Raw genomic sequence first — 16,131 nt, 5'->3', positions numbered from 1 at the left:
CTCATTTCATCAGACCCACCTAAAACATAAGGTAATTAAGCATGGAATTTGAAGACATTCGGATCAACGCATCACCACCTCATGAATACATGAACTCCTCAAATAAAAACATGATTCCCTCGTTGTCCCTATGTTGTTCAACTTTTTTGGGTTCACAGGTAGATCGAACTTGTTGATCAATACCAAACTCATATATATGACGAAGCAATAAAAATTCAGTAGCAATATCATGTTACTCAACCCTAGTGCATTATCATATCGCCAAGATTGTTCTCAAACAAAAGTATCCATAAAATTAACAACTACTCATCATTACACAAAAGATCTCATCCAAACTCCTTACACCCCACACTTACAGCGGGAATTACTCACACATGGGCATGAGGACCAAAGGCTTGATGAAATTTTTGATGGAGAGGATACAACCCGAGGAGTAGATGATGATGGATGCGTCAGTCAGTGGTGGAAGCAACAACCTAACGCCGTTGAGAGGAGCAGCAAAGGCTCTTTGTCGTTCCCTCTCCCCTTTTTTCCTTGGTGTTCGTGCAATAATGGATAGGCCTCTTCCCCTCTTGACAGTTGCCGAGGGAGAGGCAAATAGCACATTAAAACTCCTCACGACCCATAGCAATGTGCTTCGGTCATTTGTTCTTGTTCTTGTGCAATGAAACAATCATCGCAAGGTCTTTATCTTCATCCATATTAAATTCCTCGTCAGACGTGGAATAATCATACAAAATCGAAATCATCTACAATCCAATAATACTTGTGTTTTTTTTTGAACAATGAAAGGTCCCGAAGGACCGAGAGCTGCATTAAGTCAATACGGTTACATACCAAATTACAGGAAGGGCCTCGAAAGAACAAGAAATAATGGACTAGCCCTTTTATTTTGCATACAGGGTCCTAACATAGAAACTGAAAATGCGATCAGGTCCCTGGTCATCGCCGGAGAACGGGCTCCGCCATCAACTGCCTTCCACGCCGCCGAGGAACAAGCCACTTTGGGCGCGGACGGCCAGTACTGTCGACGACAAGCCGGAGAAAAGCCTCCCTGCGGAGGAAGATCTCCTGGAGAAGGGCCGCCCTTCGGCCGTATGATGCAGGGGCAGGGCGATGACGCCGGCATAAGTCCCCTGCTGATGAGCTTCCCAGGAAGAACACCACCCCAACGGTGGTGTTGATGAAGCAGGCGCAACTCCAAAGAACTTGTGACACCGCCACCAGTGCAAGGAAGCAGCAACACCATCGCTGTCCTCACCCTCGCCGCCACTGTCGACCGAGAGGAACAACTTTGGTGTGCTACCTCCACACCAGAAGCAGCAGGGATAAGACCTCGAGGAAGCAGACGTGTTGATGACGACGCGGCTGAGCTCCTCCTCGCCTCCACGGCCGGCCAGGAGCTCCTCCACGACGTTGTTCGCCGGCGTGCACGCGCTTTCCCCCTCGCCTCCAAGGCCGGCCAAGAAAAGACGCCGCCCACCGCAGTCGCGCTGCAGCAGATGGTACACCGCCACTCTTTTATTGAAGGGAGCGTTAGTCCTCTTCTCCGCTCTCCCCTCCGACCACCAGAGAAGAAGAGAAAGCAAGAGAGACCCTAAATCAGCTAGGATCCAAGCGGCCAGATCCCTTCCACCGCTCCCACTACCGGGCATCAAGCCCCCTACCGGCATACAGCCACTAAACCTAACTACTCTATCTACTTCGGCGCCTCCCCTCCACCCATCTCTACCGGCGGCGCCGGCGAGATCAGCTTTGGTTCGGCCTGGCTCCCTCGAAGGAGCTCTCAGTTACTATAGCTAGGAGAGAGAAAGGAAGGGGAAATGCTTTTTCTAATACTTGTGTCAAACTACTAGTACATGACAACAACGAACTTTGGAAACAGAAAAACTAGAAAAGAAGAGTGAAATTACCCTTGACAAGACAAGGTGAACCTCGTCAGCCAGTGGCGCTAGGTGGAGGCTAGGGCTGGAATTTGAGCCGAGCTGAGCCAGCATGGTTCGACTCGCTAAAACTCGGTCAACAATCGAGTTAGCTCGACTCGACTCGTTTAACAATCGAGTTCAGATTTGAAACTCGGCTCGACTCGCAAAGCTCGTGAGTAACTCACAAGTAGCTCGTTTAAAACTATCAAATAGAACATGTAAAATGTACAATGCATTTTTCCCAAATATTTGGGCATGAATGATGAGCAACAAGCTTTAGGATTATGGTACGAGAATAATATAAGCTACAACGATCAATATATCATTAGAATAAGATTACCAACTTGAGAAACCACAAATATAGTTACCCATTTTGGTGGGTTTGAGCCAACTTCATTTTTACCAAGCTAAACGAGGTTCGATGAACTCGACTCGTTTAGCTTAAACTTGTTTAATGACAAAATATAGAACTTGGCTTAGCTCGTTATACAACGAGTTCGAGTCGAGCCGAATCGGATCACGAGTTACTCATTTAACTCGCGAGTTTCGAGTTTTAATTCCAGGCCAGGCGTCAGGTAAATATTCTATGCGTGCATGATTTAGCCTACGTACAGTTTTACTCGGTGACGTCAGGCTCTCGTTTCTGCTTAGGTTCCGGTATATAATGCGTCAGATCTCAGATCGCTCCTTGGTCGGAACGAGTCTGACTTCCGAGCTAAACCAGCGAGCGTACCCCCTTGATCACTGACCGCTTGGGCCCGCGAGGGAGCCGGGCCCCTATGCAGTGGGTGCTATCCGCTGGAGCCACGTCGCACTTCTACAAGGGGTAGTTATTTATGGCTCGATTCTCTCTATCTTTCCCCGTTCTCCTATCTTCTGCCTCGCTCCATCCAGAATTCCAGATCGATGCAAATATCATGAACGAACCCAGGTATGATCCAGGGCCGCCAAGCAGAACCACGACCCCGGCCGTGCCATCCTCTAGTCTCCTCTTCTGCAGATCGGGGTGAACGGCTCTTCATGGTGTTCCTGATTCCTCTTTCAAACTTGTGCAGATTTCTCATCTCTGTCCGGACGGTAGGCGCAGCAATTACTCGAGGACCATGATCCATAGTCCATCAAGGTTTGTTTTGTCCTCCTCAATTCATATGAAATTCCTTTTCTGGTTTCCATATGGTGATGCCTATGAATTTCGTCCTCTCCGTTTCTTCATGAATAAGCATGTCTTCGTGTTTGAACCCAAACTGAGTTTGGGGGAGGGGATTGTACCTGAGCAAATGCCAGATTTTAATCTGGTGTGTATACGCGATGGCTTGTATTGGTTATATCTACATGTTTGGCTGCATCAATCGCGAGAACATGTGTTGTGTCCTTGCTTGCGGTGCACCCTGTGGATCTAACTTTGCCATGAAAGTGTTCAGAAAATACCGAGAAAATTTGATAACCTAGCTATAACATGAACCTATTATTTTGTAATAACTCAATTCAGAATTTAAGCCACACACCAAGAGATAAAAACATCATAAATTTTGATAGCTTGGGTTACTGATTCAGCTCGTTATCACGGATTATATTTGTGTTCTTTCTTCATAGATATGTAAGTACAAACCAGGTCCAAACTTTGGTGCAAATGGTAAATAGGTATTGTAACAGGTGTTTGTAACCATTTTTGTAGCCAAATCTAGGTTGTAGTAAGTACATACATACCGTATCTGTTAGTTGTTTCATATTTTCATTAAGAAAAGTCAGGTTGTGCACCATGTACTTTCCCGGGAAGTAGTGCCATGCGTGCACGCCGAGACACACAAAATATACAACATGGTATGCTATTTCGAGACAAAAACATCAGGAATTTTAGTTTACTAGAGAAATTTGTGACATGGTATAAAATTTGTAGAGAGAAAAGTGACATGAAATTAGAAAGAAATAGAGCCCCGGTCGCAAAGTTATGCCCTGGCTTTTATGGTACACGCGCACACAGGAAAAAAAGATAACTTAGATATAACATGAACAAAGAATTTTAGAAGCAAAAAAAAAAAAACTAGAAAAGAAGAGTGAAATTACCTTTCATAAAATTGTCAAACACCTTGTGTGCAAGGTGAACCTCATTGGCGATGGCCGGTAGGTGGCGGCATCGACACCACGGAAGAGGGAAAAAGGCTAGCAGGAGGGTCTCAACTGCGCCGATGGAGCACGGTAGAGGCTTGTGGTGGCCGGAGCGGTGTAGGCGCACGGTGGAGACTCGCGGTGCCATCCGTTGCACCGGTCACATGTGGGTCACATGCAGGCATGGGGTTAACTTAGAGCTGCCCAAAAAAAAAATTGCATCACCAAATACAACATCCACTGGCCTTTACTTCCCTACAAATCAGTTTTTTGACCTCATTTTTGTTTTGCATAATTATTGGTTTGCAACTTTACTATCTTCACACATGAGACACCATAGATCTCGTGGTTGTCGCTAGGCGGAGCTACTTGGCCAACCGCTCATGTGGAGACGATGGCACAAGGAAGAAACGAAACATGCAGAATTGTCTTGAGCTTTTTTTTTGGAGCTTGACGTGGCCTACGTACAGTACTCGGACACGTCAGTCGCTCGTTCTACTTTCCGTCACGTCAGATCTAAGATCGCTCCTTGGTCGGAACGAGTCTGATTTCGGAGGGAAACCAATGTGCGTACCCCCATGGTCACCGACGGCGTGGCCCGCGAGAGAGCGGGCCCGGCGCTTATGCAAGAGGTACTTGTTTATGGCTCGATTCTCTCTATCTTTCCCCGTTCTCTTATCTTTGAACTCTAATCTACGGGCCGTTGGTTTGGTTGAGGCGCACGATGGGCCTGCCTTGTCGTCATTCTTCCTTTTTACCGCATGCGTTTATGTTCACCTCTCTGCCTTTGCTTCGCGCATCTGGCGGTGGAGCATGGCCACCGGCGACGCAGTATCTTATCGGTGGCATCGGCGAGCCTCCTCGTTCGCGAAATCTCTACAACGTGTTTAAAGTTGGCGTCGTTGATGAACTCGTGTTGTTCCTACTTCGCTGCGCGTTCAAGGACGCCAGGATCGCCGCCCCTGGTTCAGCGGGGACCTGCGGCTGCTCGCCTCACTGTGTCGCCTCCTAAGTCACCTCAGTTTCTGCTACGTACTCCTCGAACCGTGGGTCGACAGAGTCGTCGGAGTTGTAGTCGACGTCGGCGTCGGGCTGCGGCGGCTGTGGCTGCGGTGGTGGTTGAGGCGCCACAGGCGGCGTGCGGCCATTGCGGCCAAGCATCGAGTATCTCGTATGGAGCCGCCGCGACATTGTTTGGTGGAAAGGAGAGGATAGCGCGGCGGCGGTGGTGGAGATGAGAGAGGATAGCACGGCAGTGGTGGTGGAGATGAGAGAGGATAGCGCGGCGGCGGTGAAGGGCTAAATAGGTGTGCCAACTACCCGCACAGCAGCTGAGCCGTCGTATTTACGGCGGCGTCTGCAAGTGGGTGGTCTCATCGGCGGCCGGCCCACTTCAGCCAAGGCATCACATTTATGGTGCACCATCGTTTTCAACGCGAACCCTCACCTCCTCTCGCTGCCAAGACGCCTACCCGTGAAAACCGTGTGCCGCGAGATGTCGGCGCGCTCGATTCACGTCTTTTGTGAAGGGGCTGGCACGGGATTGCGAGTTTCTATTAGACTCGAAACCGCGCGGCGCTTTTTAGGACCAAGCTAAAACCACGCCAGCGCTCAAAATGTTATCGGCTCTGCCGGCCGCGCAGAGGAATAAATATACTTGACCGTGACCACGCCGAGTATAATTTTGGCACCTCCCAACCGCGTCGGCATTCTCCCCCATCCACCCAGCTATGTCACTGGCGACGCCTCCGTTGACCACCAAAAGCCTCAGCTAACACCCAACACTCTAGTGCCCACGCCGCCATCGGAATCAAGTTGGAATCGAGCTGAAATGTCATCGCAAAACTCCAACCGGTGACCTCCTCTGAGACTGAGACGCTTCATCAACGGCGACCGTCTCAGCCCGGTCGATCCGTCGCAGATGTCACGCGGCCTACGGTTACCGACACCCCTAGCCATCGCCGCGAGATTCGTTGTCTCCATGTCTAGCGCGTTCGAGCCGAAGGAAGGGACGGAGGAGGCCGAGCCAGTTGGAGTGCAAGCTCTCGCCAATGGCGTTCGGGGCACAATGCCTACAACGTATTGTTTTTCTTTTTCTAATCCAGAACCGCACAATTGGAGTATATATGCCCGTGTGTTAATGCACATTCATTTGTAGTTCGTGGTCCGGTGAAGAATGTCAGAGAGAGAGAGAGAGAGAGAGAGAGAGAGAGAGAGAGAGAGAGAGAGAGAGAGATCAATTGTTGTCTGATAAACCCTGACGCTGTGATGCAAGCCTTGTCTTCGTCTGCATGAGACCACGCCCCACTCCACTTATCTCAACGCTGCATTCCAACCGAAGAGGAAATTCAAGTTTGAGTTATTCTGGCTAAAACTAGAAGGTTTTGAGGATGCGATCAAAGAGGCCTGGCCGTGTGACCCACGCATCACCAACCCCTTCTGAAGGCTTGATTCCCTGTTTCGAAACGCCGCAGAGCATCCGCAATCGACGGGGAACATAAAACTACAGATTTCTATCGACAACACTCCGATCTTCAGATGGGATGTATCGCACGAATCCAGAGGTTTGTCCCCGGGGGAACAGTGGCTAAGGAGAACACTAAAGCAAGTTGTGCTTCGGCTGGCTTCGCTCAAGAGAAAAATTGCAAGGCAGCGATCCATAGTGAGATGGCTGCGAGAGGGCGGCGCCAACTCCAGATTGTTCCATGCTGTGGCTAATCGTAGAAGGACAAAGAACTAAGAACTAAGAACTATATCCATATTGTTTGGACTGTCAGCTGGCCAGTTTCCCTATCAAATACTTAGGCCTATAGTATCTCGGCGAGGCCAATTCATCGGCTGCTTGTGGCTGACGCACCTGGCTGGCTCTGGAGGAAATTGCAAAGTGGCTCAGAGCATTCCTACGGGTGGGCAATACCTGGTGGCCTGGGGAAGGGGGGCTGGGCATTAAGGACCTGAAACTGCAAGGTCTGGCCCTGCGAGTAAGGTGGGGGTGGCTACTGAGAACCGATCCCACAAGGCCTTGCGAAGACACAAGAGCTGTGGAGGTGTTCAGAAGCTTAGCTAAAGTAGAAGTGGGGAACGGGAAAAGCGTAAGTTTTGGCGCAATCGCTGGATAAATGGCAGAACGGCAGAGGAAATTGCATGTATGGTGACTGAACTGGCATCCACGAGGAGGAAAAACAGCAAGACTGTCGAAAACGCCCTGAGAAATAACAGCTGGATTAGTGGCATTACAGGTGAACTATCGGTGGAGGGATGTGTGCAGTGCATAAGACTATGGCAAGAACTAGTGGGAGTTCAGAGAAACGAGCAGTCAGAAGACAAGTTCACCTGGAAAGGAAGTACATCATGGCAGTATACTGCAAGCGACACTTACAAACTTCTGTGACAGGGCAACACTGATTTTCGCATGCACAAACCCATCTGGAGATCACTGGCACCTCTGAAGTGTAGATTCTTATTATGGCTAGCCGTGATGTACAGATTGTGGACAACGATTCAGACATGGCCTCCAAGATCAGTCGTCTGCATGTTACACCTGCCTACAATATGAAGATAACATCGATCATATTCTCATGAGATGCCCTCATGCCAAGGAGACGTGGTTTTGCTGCGTGCGAATGGTCCATCTCAACATTTAGGAACCACAATCTGACAGTACCATCAAGCAATGGTGGACAGATTCAGGCCACGGATCGCAGACGCTTCAACACCCTAGTTACCATCATAGCATGGGCTGTACACAGAGGAATGCTCGTGTATTTGACAACATACAACAGCAGTGTGAAGTGTTGGAGCTTGTTCAATGAATCAAGAAATGGCACTATTCAACGAACCAATGTCAAAGCATCTTTGGTTTCAGGATAGAAACGCAAACAACAAAAGATTGCACAGGCAAAAAAAGCATCATCTCAGCATTATCGTTTCACCAAAACACGGCGCAATGCATCACATGTATGGGACACAGCTATAGTCTGTCCAGAAAACTACTCGTCACTCCAAAATCATCCGTCTTCAAGAGTCATATCAGTATCAGGCCAGTGAGACGCAACTATAGTCTGTCCAGAAAATTACTCATCTACCCCACAATCTTATGTCTTCACCTGTAGTAGCCAACATCATTTCAGTATCCAGGATTGTGCGCATACCTGTCCAGTTAAGTGTGACATCATTACAACAGAAAACACAGGTATTAAGCAAAGAGCCCAAGGGGAAAAGCTATCAAACAAAGAGAAACACGGTACTGGTATTGATATAATAACATTAGATTTTTCCGAAATTCAAGTATTGCAGTACTGGTCTTACATTAGTCCTGCAAATTGTTTCGGCCATGAACTTCCCTATAAAGGACCCAAAATACCTTGCTAGCGTATCATTGCAAAGTGCACTTATTTCCAATTTAGATAATTGCATTTGCACCAAAGGAAACCAGAACTTCCTATTTTGTGAAAAAAAAGCAACTCCACTCATTTAGCCGTTTTCCACATCGCGCAACCTGTACAGTATTATTACTCATGCCAAAAACAGACTAGCAAGAAAGGCTACCTTCGGAGTCTTTCCAAGTATTGCCTCCTCACATTATCCCCATTGTTGTTACCTGCATGGCCTGCCATCCTGCTTCACAAACAAACCACAAGAAATTAAGACGAAAGAAAGGAGCATATAACAAGACAAGACAGTGGCATAAGGAAATGTGAATATTTTGATAAGTGCAGCTTTGACAAATTAATATTGCGGGTGATGTGGTAGCACTGGTCATAAAACTACAGAGATAGGCTGGCTGTTGGGAGCCAGTGACGAACTCCTCTAAACACATAAAAGAAGAATGGGCTGGCCCGGACCTGGCCCAATGGCCTCAAGGCCATATTTAGGGGCCACGGGCCAACCCATTCCAAGAAAATACCATGGCCCAATGGGTATTTCAGGGCCGACCCAAAATCAGTTGAGCAAATCTCCCAGAAGCACGCTTAACTCATATCAGTTGAGAAAATTTGAACCTTTAAATCTGATAAGATTGGCACAAGATGCTCCATTGATAATACATGGACGCACCAAGCATCGCACAGTTCAAAATCTAATGATTAAGAGAAACTATGTAAGAGAAATAAAGCAACATAGGCCATAGAATCGGGAAACTATTTAAGAACTAAACGCGTACAAGGTGTACAGAGTTCAATCAAAATTGAATTGATTATGAATAAAATAATTAGCAAGGGGGCAGTACATGCAGATATTAAAATTAACTATGTAGTAAAGTGGACAGTGCATGCTGATTGTAATTTCCTATGAATGTTTTAGTGCAATATTGAAATTAACTGAACTATGTATTTAAGTAGACGCATGGCATACAGATGCATGCATATTGATATTGGTATACCAGGGTATTTACTCCTCGTCAAATTTTGATATCACTAGAGGCAAGAAGTACAGAAATGAAGAATCCAGATATATTATATCAGCAAACAAATGTGACTGGTAATCTATGATACAACCACTGTAATGGAAAATAGTACAACAAAAAATCCACAAAGCTATTACAATCACATGTCACAGCAGAAATAATATACTCGCAGTTGTCACAGATACTCAAGAAAGTTTGCTATTTAGTTCCAATGGCATTAATGCTTAGAGGAACTACTGAAGTAGCAAATACTGCCCATTGCTCCCACTTATTTGAGTTTCCTCATCATCTAGTAGGAGAGAACTAATTGATTATGAACATAAACCAGTAAAAAGCAGCAGGTCATAGTAGTATACAGTACAGATCTTGCAAAAAAAAGTAGTATACAGTACAGGTATGTAGCAGCAGCAAAGAGGTAAGGTCCTGAAGAATGTTAAAGTAAGTTTGGTCTCTAATTTCCTGGGTGTCCAATTCTGGAGGGGGGGGGGGGGGGGGGGCAGAGTCAAAATCGGTGACTATATTTAATGAATACTCTCTTTCACTGCATATGTTATTATCCAACCATACTACAGTAACTATTAAGTACTGTAAAGATCATTAGATAAAGAAAACAAAGAAAGCTCAGATTCAGTACAAAAGACATGAGGCAGATCATTTGCATCTTGGAAACCAACATTATATACTTTCTTATCCCAGTTCTATTGACTTGTAGCCTAAATTAAATTGCATTGTGCTTCTAAAAACATGGACATTTACACATTGCATTTCCTTGGATATGTGGTTTCAAGATAACTAAGTGTAATGCCTCTTTTCAGATAATAATCAGGGCATCCCACATGCAGTAGCCAACCAAATCGGTCTTCAACTATGGATGTACCTGATTTCAATTTGCACAAGGGCTGGAAGACAATGCAATCGTCTCGATAGAAAAAACAAAACAAATGGTGCTAACTATTGGATGGAATCAAATGTATCTTTGCCTGCCTAGTCTTTGGTGGGACTGTAATATTTACAGTAACTGGATATCACAGATTGCTTTCTTGGACACAGGTAGACACCAAATATGTCAGCCCTGCGGTACTACATACATATATTCTAGAGCTAAGACAACAATAGAAAGTAAAATATATTATAGAGCTCAGACATCCATAGAAGGTACACTATATTCAGTTTTTCTCTTTACTGACTTCTCACACATGATTCTATACACATTCTGAAAAATAGAACTACTGTTTTTTATAGGATTTTGGATGACATCAGTGATGACTGCAGCAAAAAAGGCCTACTTCCATGATCCGTCTATCAACATTGTTCATGGGCTGCGCATGGTCGAAAATCCTATACGGCCTCAGTTCGTTTAATCCCTCAAAGGCATGGATTGCCCTGGATTGCGTCATGGTCCTAGCCCAGCGATGAATTAGCCAGCGAGGGCTCAGGATGGTGGCGACCCGTGGCCTAGCAGGGCATGAAAACGAACGGGGCCAACGGGGGAAGTGAGGGTGGGGAGGTGGGGGAGGGGGCGAGGGCCGAACCAGAAGCGGCGGCGGAGGACCCAGAGCAGGAAAATGCCGGCGGCGAGGAAGAGCACGTCCTTCCCGCCCAGGCCGGGTGCGGCGGCGGCGTCGCAGGTGGACGTCATACATCCCGCCGGCGCTGGGAGAAGTCGACCCATGGCGATTGGCGAGGATTGGCGAGGATTTGGGATTGTGTCGGAAGTTTCTAGAGGGAGGAGGGGAAGGGGCTGGCCGGAGAGGCGTTTTTCTTTTCCTTTGGCAAATCTCATTTCTGGTACTATTTCTAAATATCTTATTTGACCCCTGGAGAAAACTATTTCTAAATTGGACCCTAACTTTGCCCTAACGATTGAAGGCGAAGTTAGGTCATCTCCAACGCTGCGACCCATCCCGCGTCCTCGCGTCTGGATGGAACGAACCGGACAAAAACCTGGTCCGGCACACGGATCCATCCTAAAAACGGATGGTCGCGGCGTCGGTGACGATCCAAAGCCGGTCCAAATCGGGCTACATTTGCGTGGCCGCGGACGCCGATCACTGGCCGGTCGCGTCCGTCCCTTGTCCGCCCCTGGCCCGCGTGCCATAGGGAGATAGTTCCTTCTTTCATTAAAATTAGACATTAATTTTTTCTTAAATCTACCTACTACTAGTCTTCCTACGTACGGGGTCGGCGGCCTCGCCGCCGACTCGCCGCCGAGGCCATGGATTTCACTTGACGCGGGCGGCCTGTACGCGTAAGGATTCCACTCCATCTTACCAGCTGGGTGGCTCGACAGTGGCCCTCTTGCGGCGTTCCTCCGTGATCGCCCTCCTTCTTTTCGTCCTTGCAGCTTGGGCGCGCTCCGCCTCCTGCGGCGGCACCATCCGCTTCCCGCACAGGTCGAGCTCCTGCGCGGCGGCGCGTTCCACAGTGGTCCGTGCCTCCAAGCGGACGCGGCCGGCGGTCTGGGCCTCGTGGTTCTCCTACCAACGGCGCATGCGCTCTTGGCGGCCGCGCTCCGCCGACGCAGCAGCCTCCTGGGCGCGCCACTCGGGCGAGGGCAGCTGGATGAGGTGGCGGGCTGCTCGCATAGCGAGGAGCTGGTTCTTCTGGCCGAGGAGGTCGCCTAAACGGTGGCGGCCGGCCCGGCAGGTGGTCTCGTGCTCCTTCGTCACACGCGTGAGGTCGGCGAGACGCTCCTCGATGGCGGTGTTGATGTTCGCCATCGCGAGGTCGTCGAAGTAGTTCTCCGCTGAAAGGACACGGATGCCGCCTAGAGGGGGGTGAATAGGCGGTTTAAAAACTTTTACGAATATGGCTTAACAAATGCGGAATAAAACTAGCGTTTAAAATGTCAAGCACAAAACCTATATAACTAGGGTTCACCTATGTGCACCAACAACTTATGCTAAGCAATTCAAGCAACTATGTGATAGCAAGATATTTAACTTCAAGCACGAGGGATATCACAAAGTAAAGTGCATAAGTAAAGAGCTCGGGTATAGGAATAACCAAAGTGACGCGGAGACAACGATGTATCTCCAAGTTCACACTCTTGTGAGTGCTACTCTCCGTTGGAGCGGTGTGGAGGACAAGTCACTCCAAATGCTCGAAGGCCACCGTATTCTCCTCGAGAATTCCCACCAAAAGGGATGTCCTCGAACCACTATGGAACCTTAGGGTGGTCACCGAAGCCGCACAAAACTTAGGGCTATCTCCACAACTTATTGGAGTCTCCCAATAAACCGCCACAAAGGCCTTGCCCTTGAAGAATCTCCACAACTTAATTGGAACCCCCGAGAACACCACAAAGACCATAAACACCACTAAGCCGTCTAGGGTTCAAAGACCCAAGAGGAGCAAGCTCCGGGAACAAGCTCCCGAAGTGAATATCTCACAAACTTTCACCTCCACGTATCACCGCAGAGCCCGATGCATCAAATGCAATGGCAAGAACACCACAATGATGCTCCAATCCTCCACTCTCAAATTCCAACAAAGCTACTAAAGCTATTGGGGAATAAGAGAGGAAGACCAAAATAAGAAGAGGAACACAAAATTTCTCTCCAAGATCTAGATCTAGAGATTCCCTGACAAAGAGGGGGATTTGATTGGTGCAAATATCGATCTAGATCTCCTGTCTCCTTTCCTCAAATATGAGCAAGAATCATGGAGGGATTGAGGGAGAGGAAGATCTCTCAAGATGCAACTATGGAGTAGAGAGAGAGTACAAGAGGCCCAAAAAACGTAGGGAGAGGGAGGAGGAAGAAGGACTTAAAAGGGGTCTCAGATTTCTGCCCATTGGGGCCAAAATTGCGACAGGCCGGTACTACCGGTCGCGGTACCGTCCGCGGTCGCGAGGGTACTGTAAGTTTGGCCATATTTCCGATACCTCGGGTGGTACTACTAGCCGTGCTCGGGCGGTACTACCGGCCAGCCCAAACTCCTCTCATTGGGCAAACTTAGAAAATCAATAACTAGAGTTCAGAAACTCCGATCGACATGAAACCAATTTTGTTGGAAAGAGGATGACAAGAGCTACCCCAACAAAGAGCGAAAATATGGAAACTAGTGGGGGATGATTTTCTATAATTTTTAGAGTGAACCCTCTAAACCCGGAGAAACGAGAAAAACTCCAAAATCGAAAAGGCAACAAATGATATATGCGAAATCCATTTTCGATGAACTAGTGCTTGTCATGGAAATAACCACAAGCTCTAATACACCACATGGATAAGATCCAAATAACAATCAAGAGATATGATGCAAGGATGCAAAGGTTTGATCGCACTCCGAACGATACGATCGAGTTACTTACTCGAGAGCCCCTTGATAGTACGACACTTAGCCTATAAACCGGTCTGTCAACTAAACCACGAGACCGGTGAGAAAGAAACCCTATCAAGAGCAAACCTTAACCTTGCGCATTCCACTTGAGCTTGATGATGATGATCTTGACCGCAACAATGATGGAACGCTGTTCTTGATTGTGCTTGCTTGATGTCTTTCAGATTGCTCCCCCATAATCCACTATAGGAGAGCTTCTTATTCGGTGCATCTTCACATATCCATGAGCACATATGAATGGCAAGCTTCAAGCATGTGAGCTCTTTGAGTTGACTCATCTTGAACTTGCACCTCATTTCTTCGTATTGCAACCTTGACGCCAACTAATCGTTCAAGCATTGCCTATGGATAACTCCTACACATATAACTCAATGCAACCATTAGTCCATATGGATTGTCATTAATTACCAAAACCACACATGGGGGCTCTATGCACTTTCAATCTCCCCCATTTTGGTAATTGATGACAATCTCTTTGAGAGGGTTTATATAAGGAATTTAAGTAACAAATAAGTTGAATACATAGATCAAACTCCCCCATAATATATGCATGTGTGAATGAACTTTGAATTCCATTGCATATATTGGCAATCAAAGCCTAGTGGATTTTCCTCTAAATATTCAACCAAGCAAGGCAACAAGATGCAAATCATGAATGGCAAATACTTTGACACAAAGTAAGAAGCATAAAACCCAATTCCCTTAAACCCTCGAAACTTCTCCCCCATTGGCATCCATTGCTGAAATGAGCGAAAAATCTAGAGAGGTCAATATAGTGAGACTTCCTCCATAAGGTGTGCATTTCTCATATTGTGAGTGAAATCAAATGCACGTATCCAATGATGAATACTCGAAGGGATTCAAACTATATTTAGGATCAAAGATTGCAAAAGGATAACAAAGTCAAGAAGCTTCAACACATGAAGCAAGCAATCAAATGAACCCAAACATGGAACCAAAATGTTGGAAATATGCCCAAGAGGCAATAATAAAAGTGGTTATTATATATCTTTATGTTTATGATAAATGTTTATATACCATGCTATAATTGTATTAACCGAAACATTGATACATGTGTGATATGTAAACAACAAAGAGTCCCTAGTATGCCTCTTAACTAGCTTGTTGATTAATGGATGATTAGTTTCATAATCATGAACATTGGATGTTATTAATAACAAGGTTATATCATTGTATGAATGATGTAATGGACACACCCAAATTAAGCGTAGCATAAGATCACGTCATTAAGTTATTTGCTATAAGCTTTCGATACATAGTTACCTAGTCCTTATGACCATGAGATCATGTAAATCACTTATACCGGAAAGGTACTTTGATTACATCAAACGCCACTGCGTAAATGGGTGGTTATAAAGGTGGGATTAAGTATCCGGAAAGTATGAGTTGAGGCATATGGATCAACAGTGGCATTTGTCCATCCCGATGACGGATAGATATACTCTGGGCCCTCTCGGTGGAATGTCGTCTAATGTCTTGCAAGCATATGAATAAGTTCATAAGAGACCACATACCACGGTACGAGTAAAGAGTACTTGTCAGGAGACGAGGTTGAACAAGGTATAGAGTGATACCGATGATCAAACCTTGGACAAGTAAAATATCGCGTGACAAAGGGAATTGGTATCGTATGTGAATGGTTCATTCGATCACTAAAGTCATCGTTGAATATGTGGGAGCCATTATGGATCTCCAGATCCCGCTATTGGTTATTGGTCGGAGAGAGTACTCAACCATGTCCGCATAGTTCACGAACCGTAGGGTGACACACTTAAGGTTTGATGTTGAAATGGTAGATCTTGAATATGGAATGGAGTTCGAAGATTTGTTCGAAGTCCCGGATGAGATCCCGGACATCACGAGTAGTTCCGGAATGGTCCGGAGAATAAGATTCATATATAGGAAGTCATTTTATAAGATTTAAAATGATCCGGAAGGTTCTACGGAAGGTTCTAGAAGGTTCTAGAAAAGTCCGGAAGAAATCACTAAGGAAGGCGGAGTCCCGGAGGGACTCCACCTCCCATGGCCGGCCAACCCTAGGAGGGGGAAGTCCACCTTGGGCTCCACCAAGGTGGCCGGCCACCCCCTCCCAAGGGAAGGTGGGAATCCCACCTCTAGTGGGAGTCCTAGCTTGGGTAGGTTTCATGTGATATGGAAGGTTTTGGTTTGGGGTCTTATTCGAAGACTTGTAGACCAACTCTTGGGTGTTCCACCTATATAATGAGGGCCAAGGGGAGGGGGCCGGCCACCCCAACACCACAAGGTGGCCGCACCCCTCAAGTGGCCGGTGCCCCCCTCTCCCCAAACCCTAGCCGCCCCACTCCTCCTTCTTCC

At 46.9% G+C, this 16,131-nt stretch overlaps 1 protein-coding gene and 1 long non-coding RNA gene across 3 annotated transcripts; one reads left to right on the top strand and one right to left on the bottom strand.

Annotated features, from left to right (window-relative positions):
- Positions 1-2,709: 2,709 nt before the first annotated feature.
- On the top strand, positions 2,710-11,273 carry LOC127327411 (uncharacterized). The gene is made up of 4 exons (XR_007868540.1): positions 2,710-2,856; positions 2,981-3,048; positions 10,251-10,590; positions 10,678-11,273. It is a non-coding gene; the product is annotated as an uncharacterized lncRNA (long non-coding RNA).
- On the bottom strand, positions 7,841-11,218 carry LOC127327409 (uncharacterized). 2 transcript variants are annotated; one of them, XM_051354183.1, is made up of 3 exons: positions 10,968-11,218; positions 8,580-8,651; positions 7,841-8,182 (listed from the first exon to the last, which is right to left on the bottom strand). In XM_051354183.1, exons 1-3 carry the CDS (start codon positions 11,216-11,218, stop codon positions 8,158-8,160), a joined length of 348 nt encoding a protein of 115 aa, XP_051210143.1. In that variant the 3' UTR covers positions 7,841-8,157. The 2 variants fall into 2 exon arrangements, with proteins under 2 accessions (XP_051210143.1, XP_051210146.1); XM_051354186.1 differs by having other exon boundaries at positions 8,580-8,648.
- Positions 11,274-16,131: the final 4,858 nt, after the last annotated feature.

The sequence above is a fragment of the Lolium perenne genome, chromosome 1 (genome assembly GCF_019359855.2).
Source record: "Lolium perenne isolate Kyuss_39 chromosome 1, Kyuss_2.0, whole genome shotgun sequence".
NCBI classification, from domain to species: Eukaryota; Viridiplantae; Streptophyta; class Magnoliopsida; order Poales; family Poaceae; genus Lolium; species Lolium perenne.
This window is presented reverse-complemented; position numbering and strand designations above follow the sequence as displayed.

Bases quoted from the DNA above. Each gene is read 5' to 3' on its own strand.
- LOC127327409 (XM_051354183.1), bottom strand. From the start codon at position 11,218: ATGAGATTTGCCAAAGGAAAAGAAAAACGCCTCTCCGGCCAGCCCCTT. The intron at 8,652-10,967 runs GTTCGGCCCTCG...TTGTTTGTGAAG, and splicing joins GTCCTCCGCCGCCGCTTCTG to CAGGATGGCAGGCCATGCAG. The intron at 8,183-8,579 runs GTAGCCTTTCTT...TTAACTGGACAG, and splicing joins TACTTGGAAAGACTCCGAAG to GTATGCGCACAATCCTGGAT.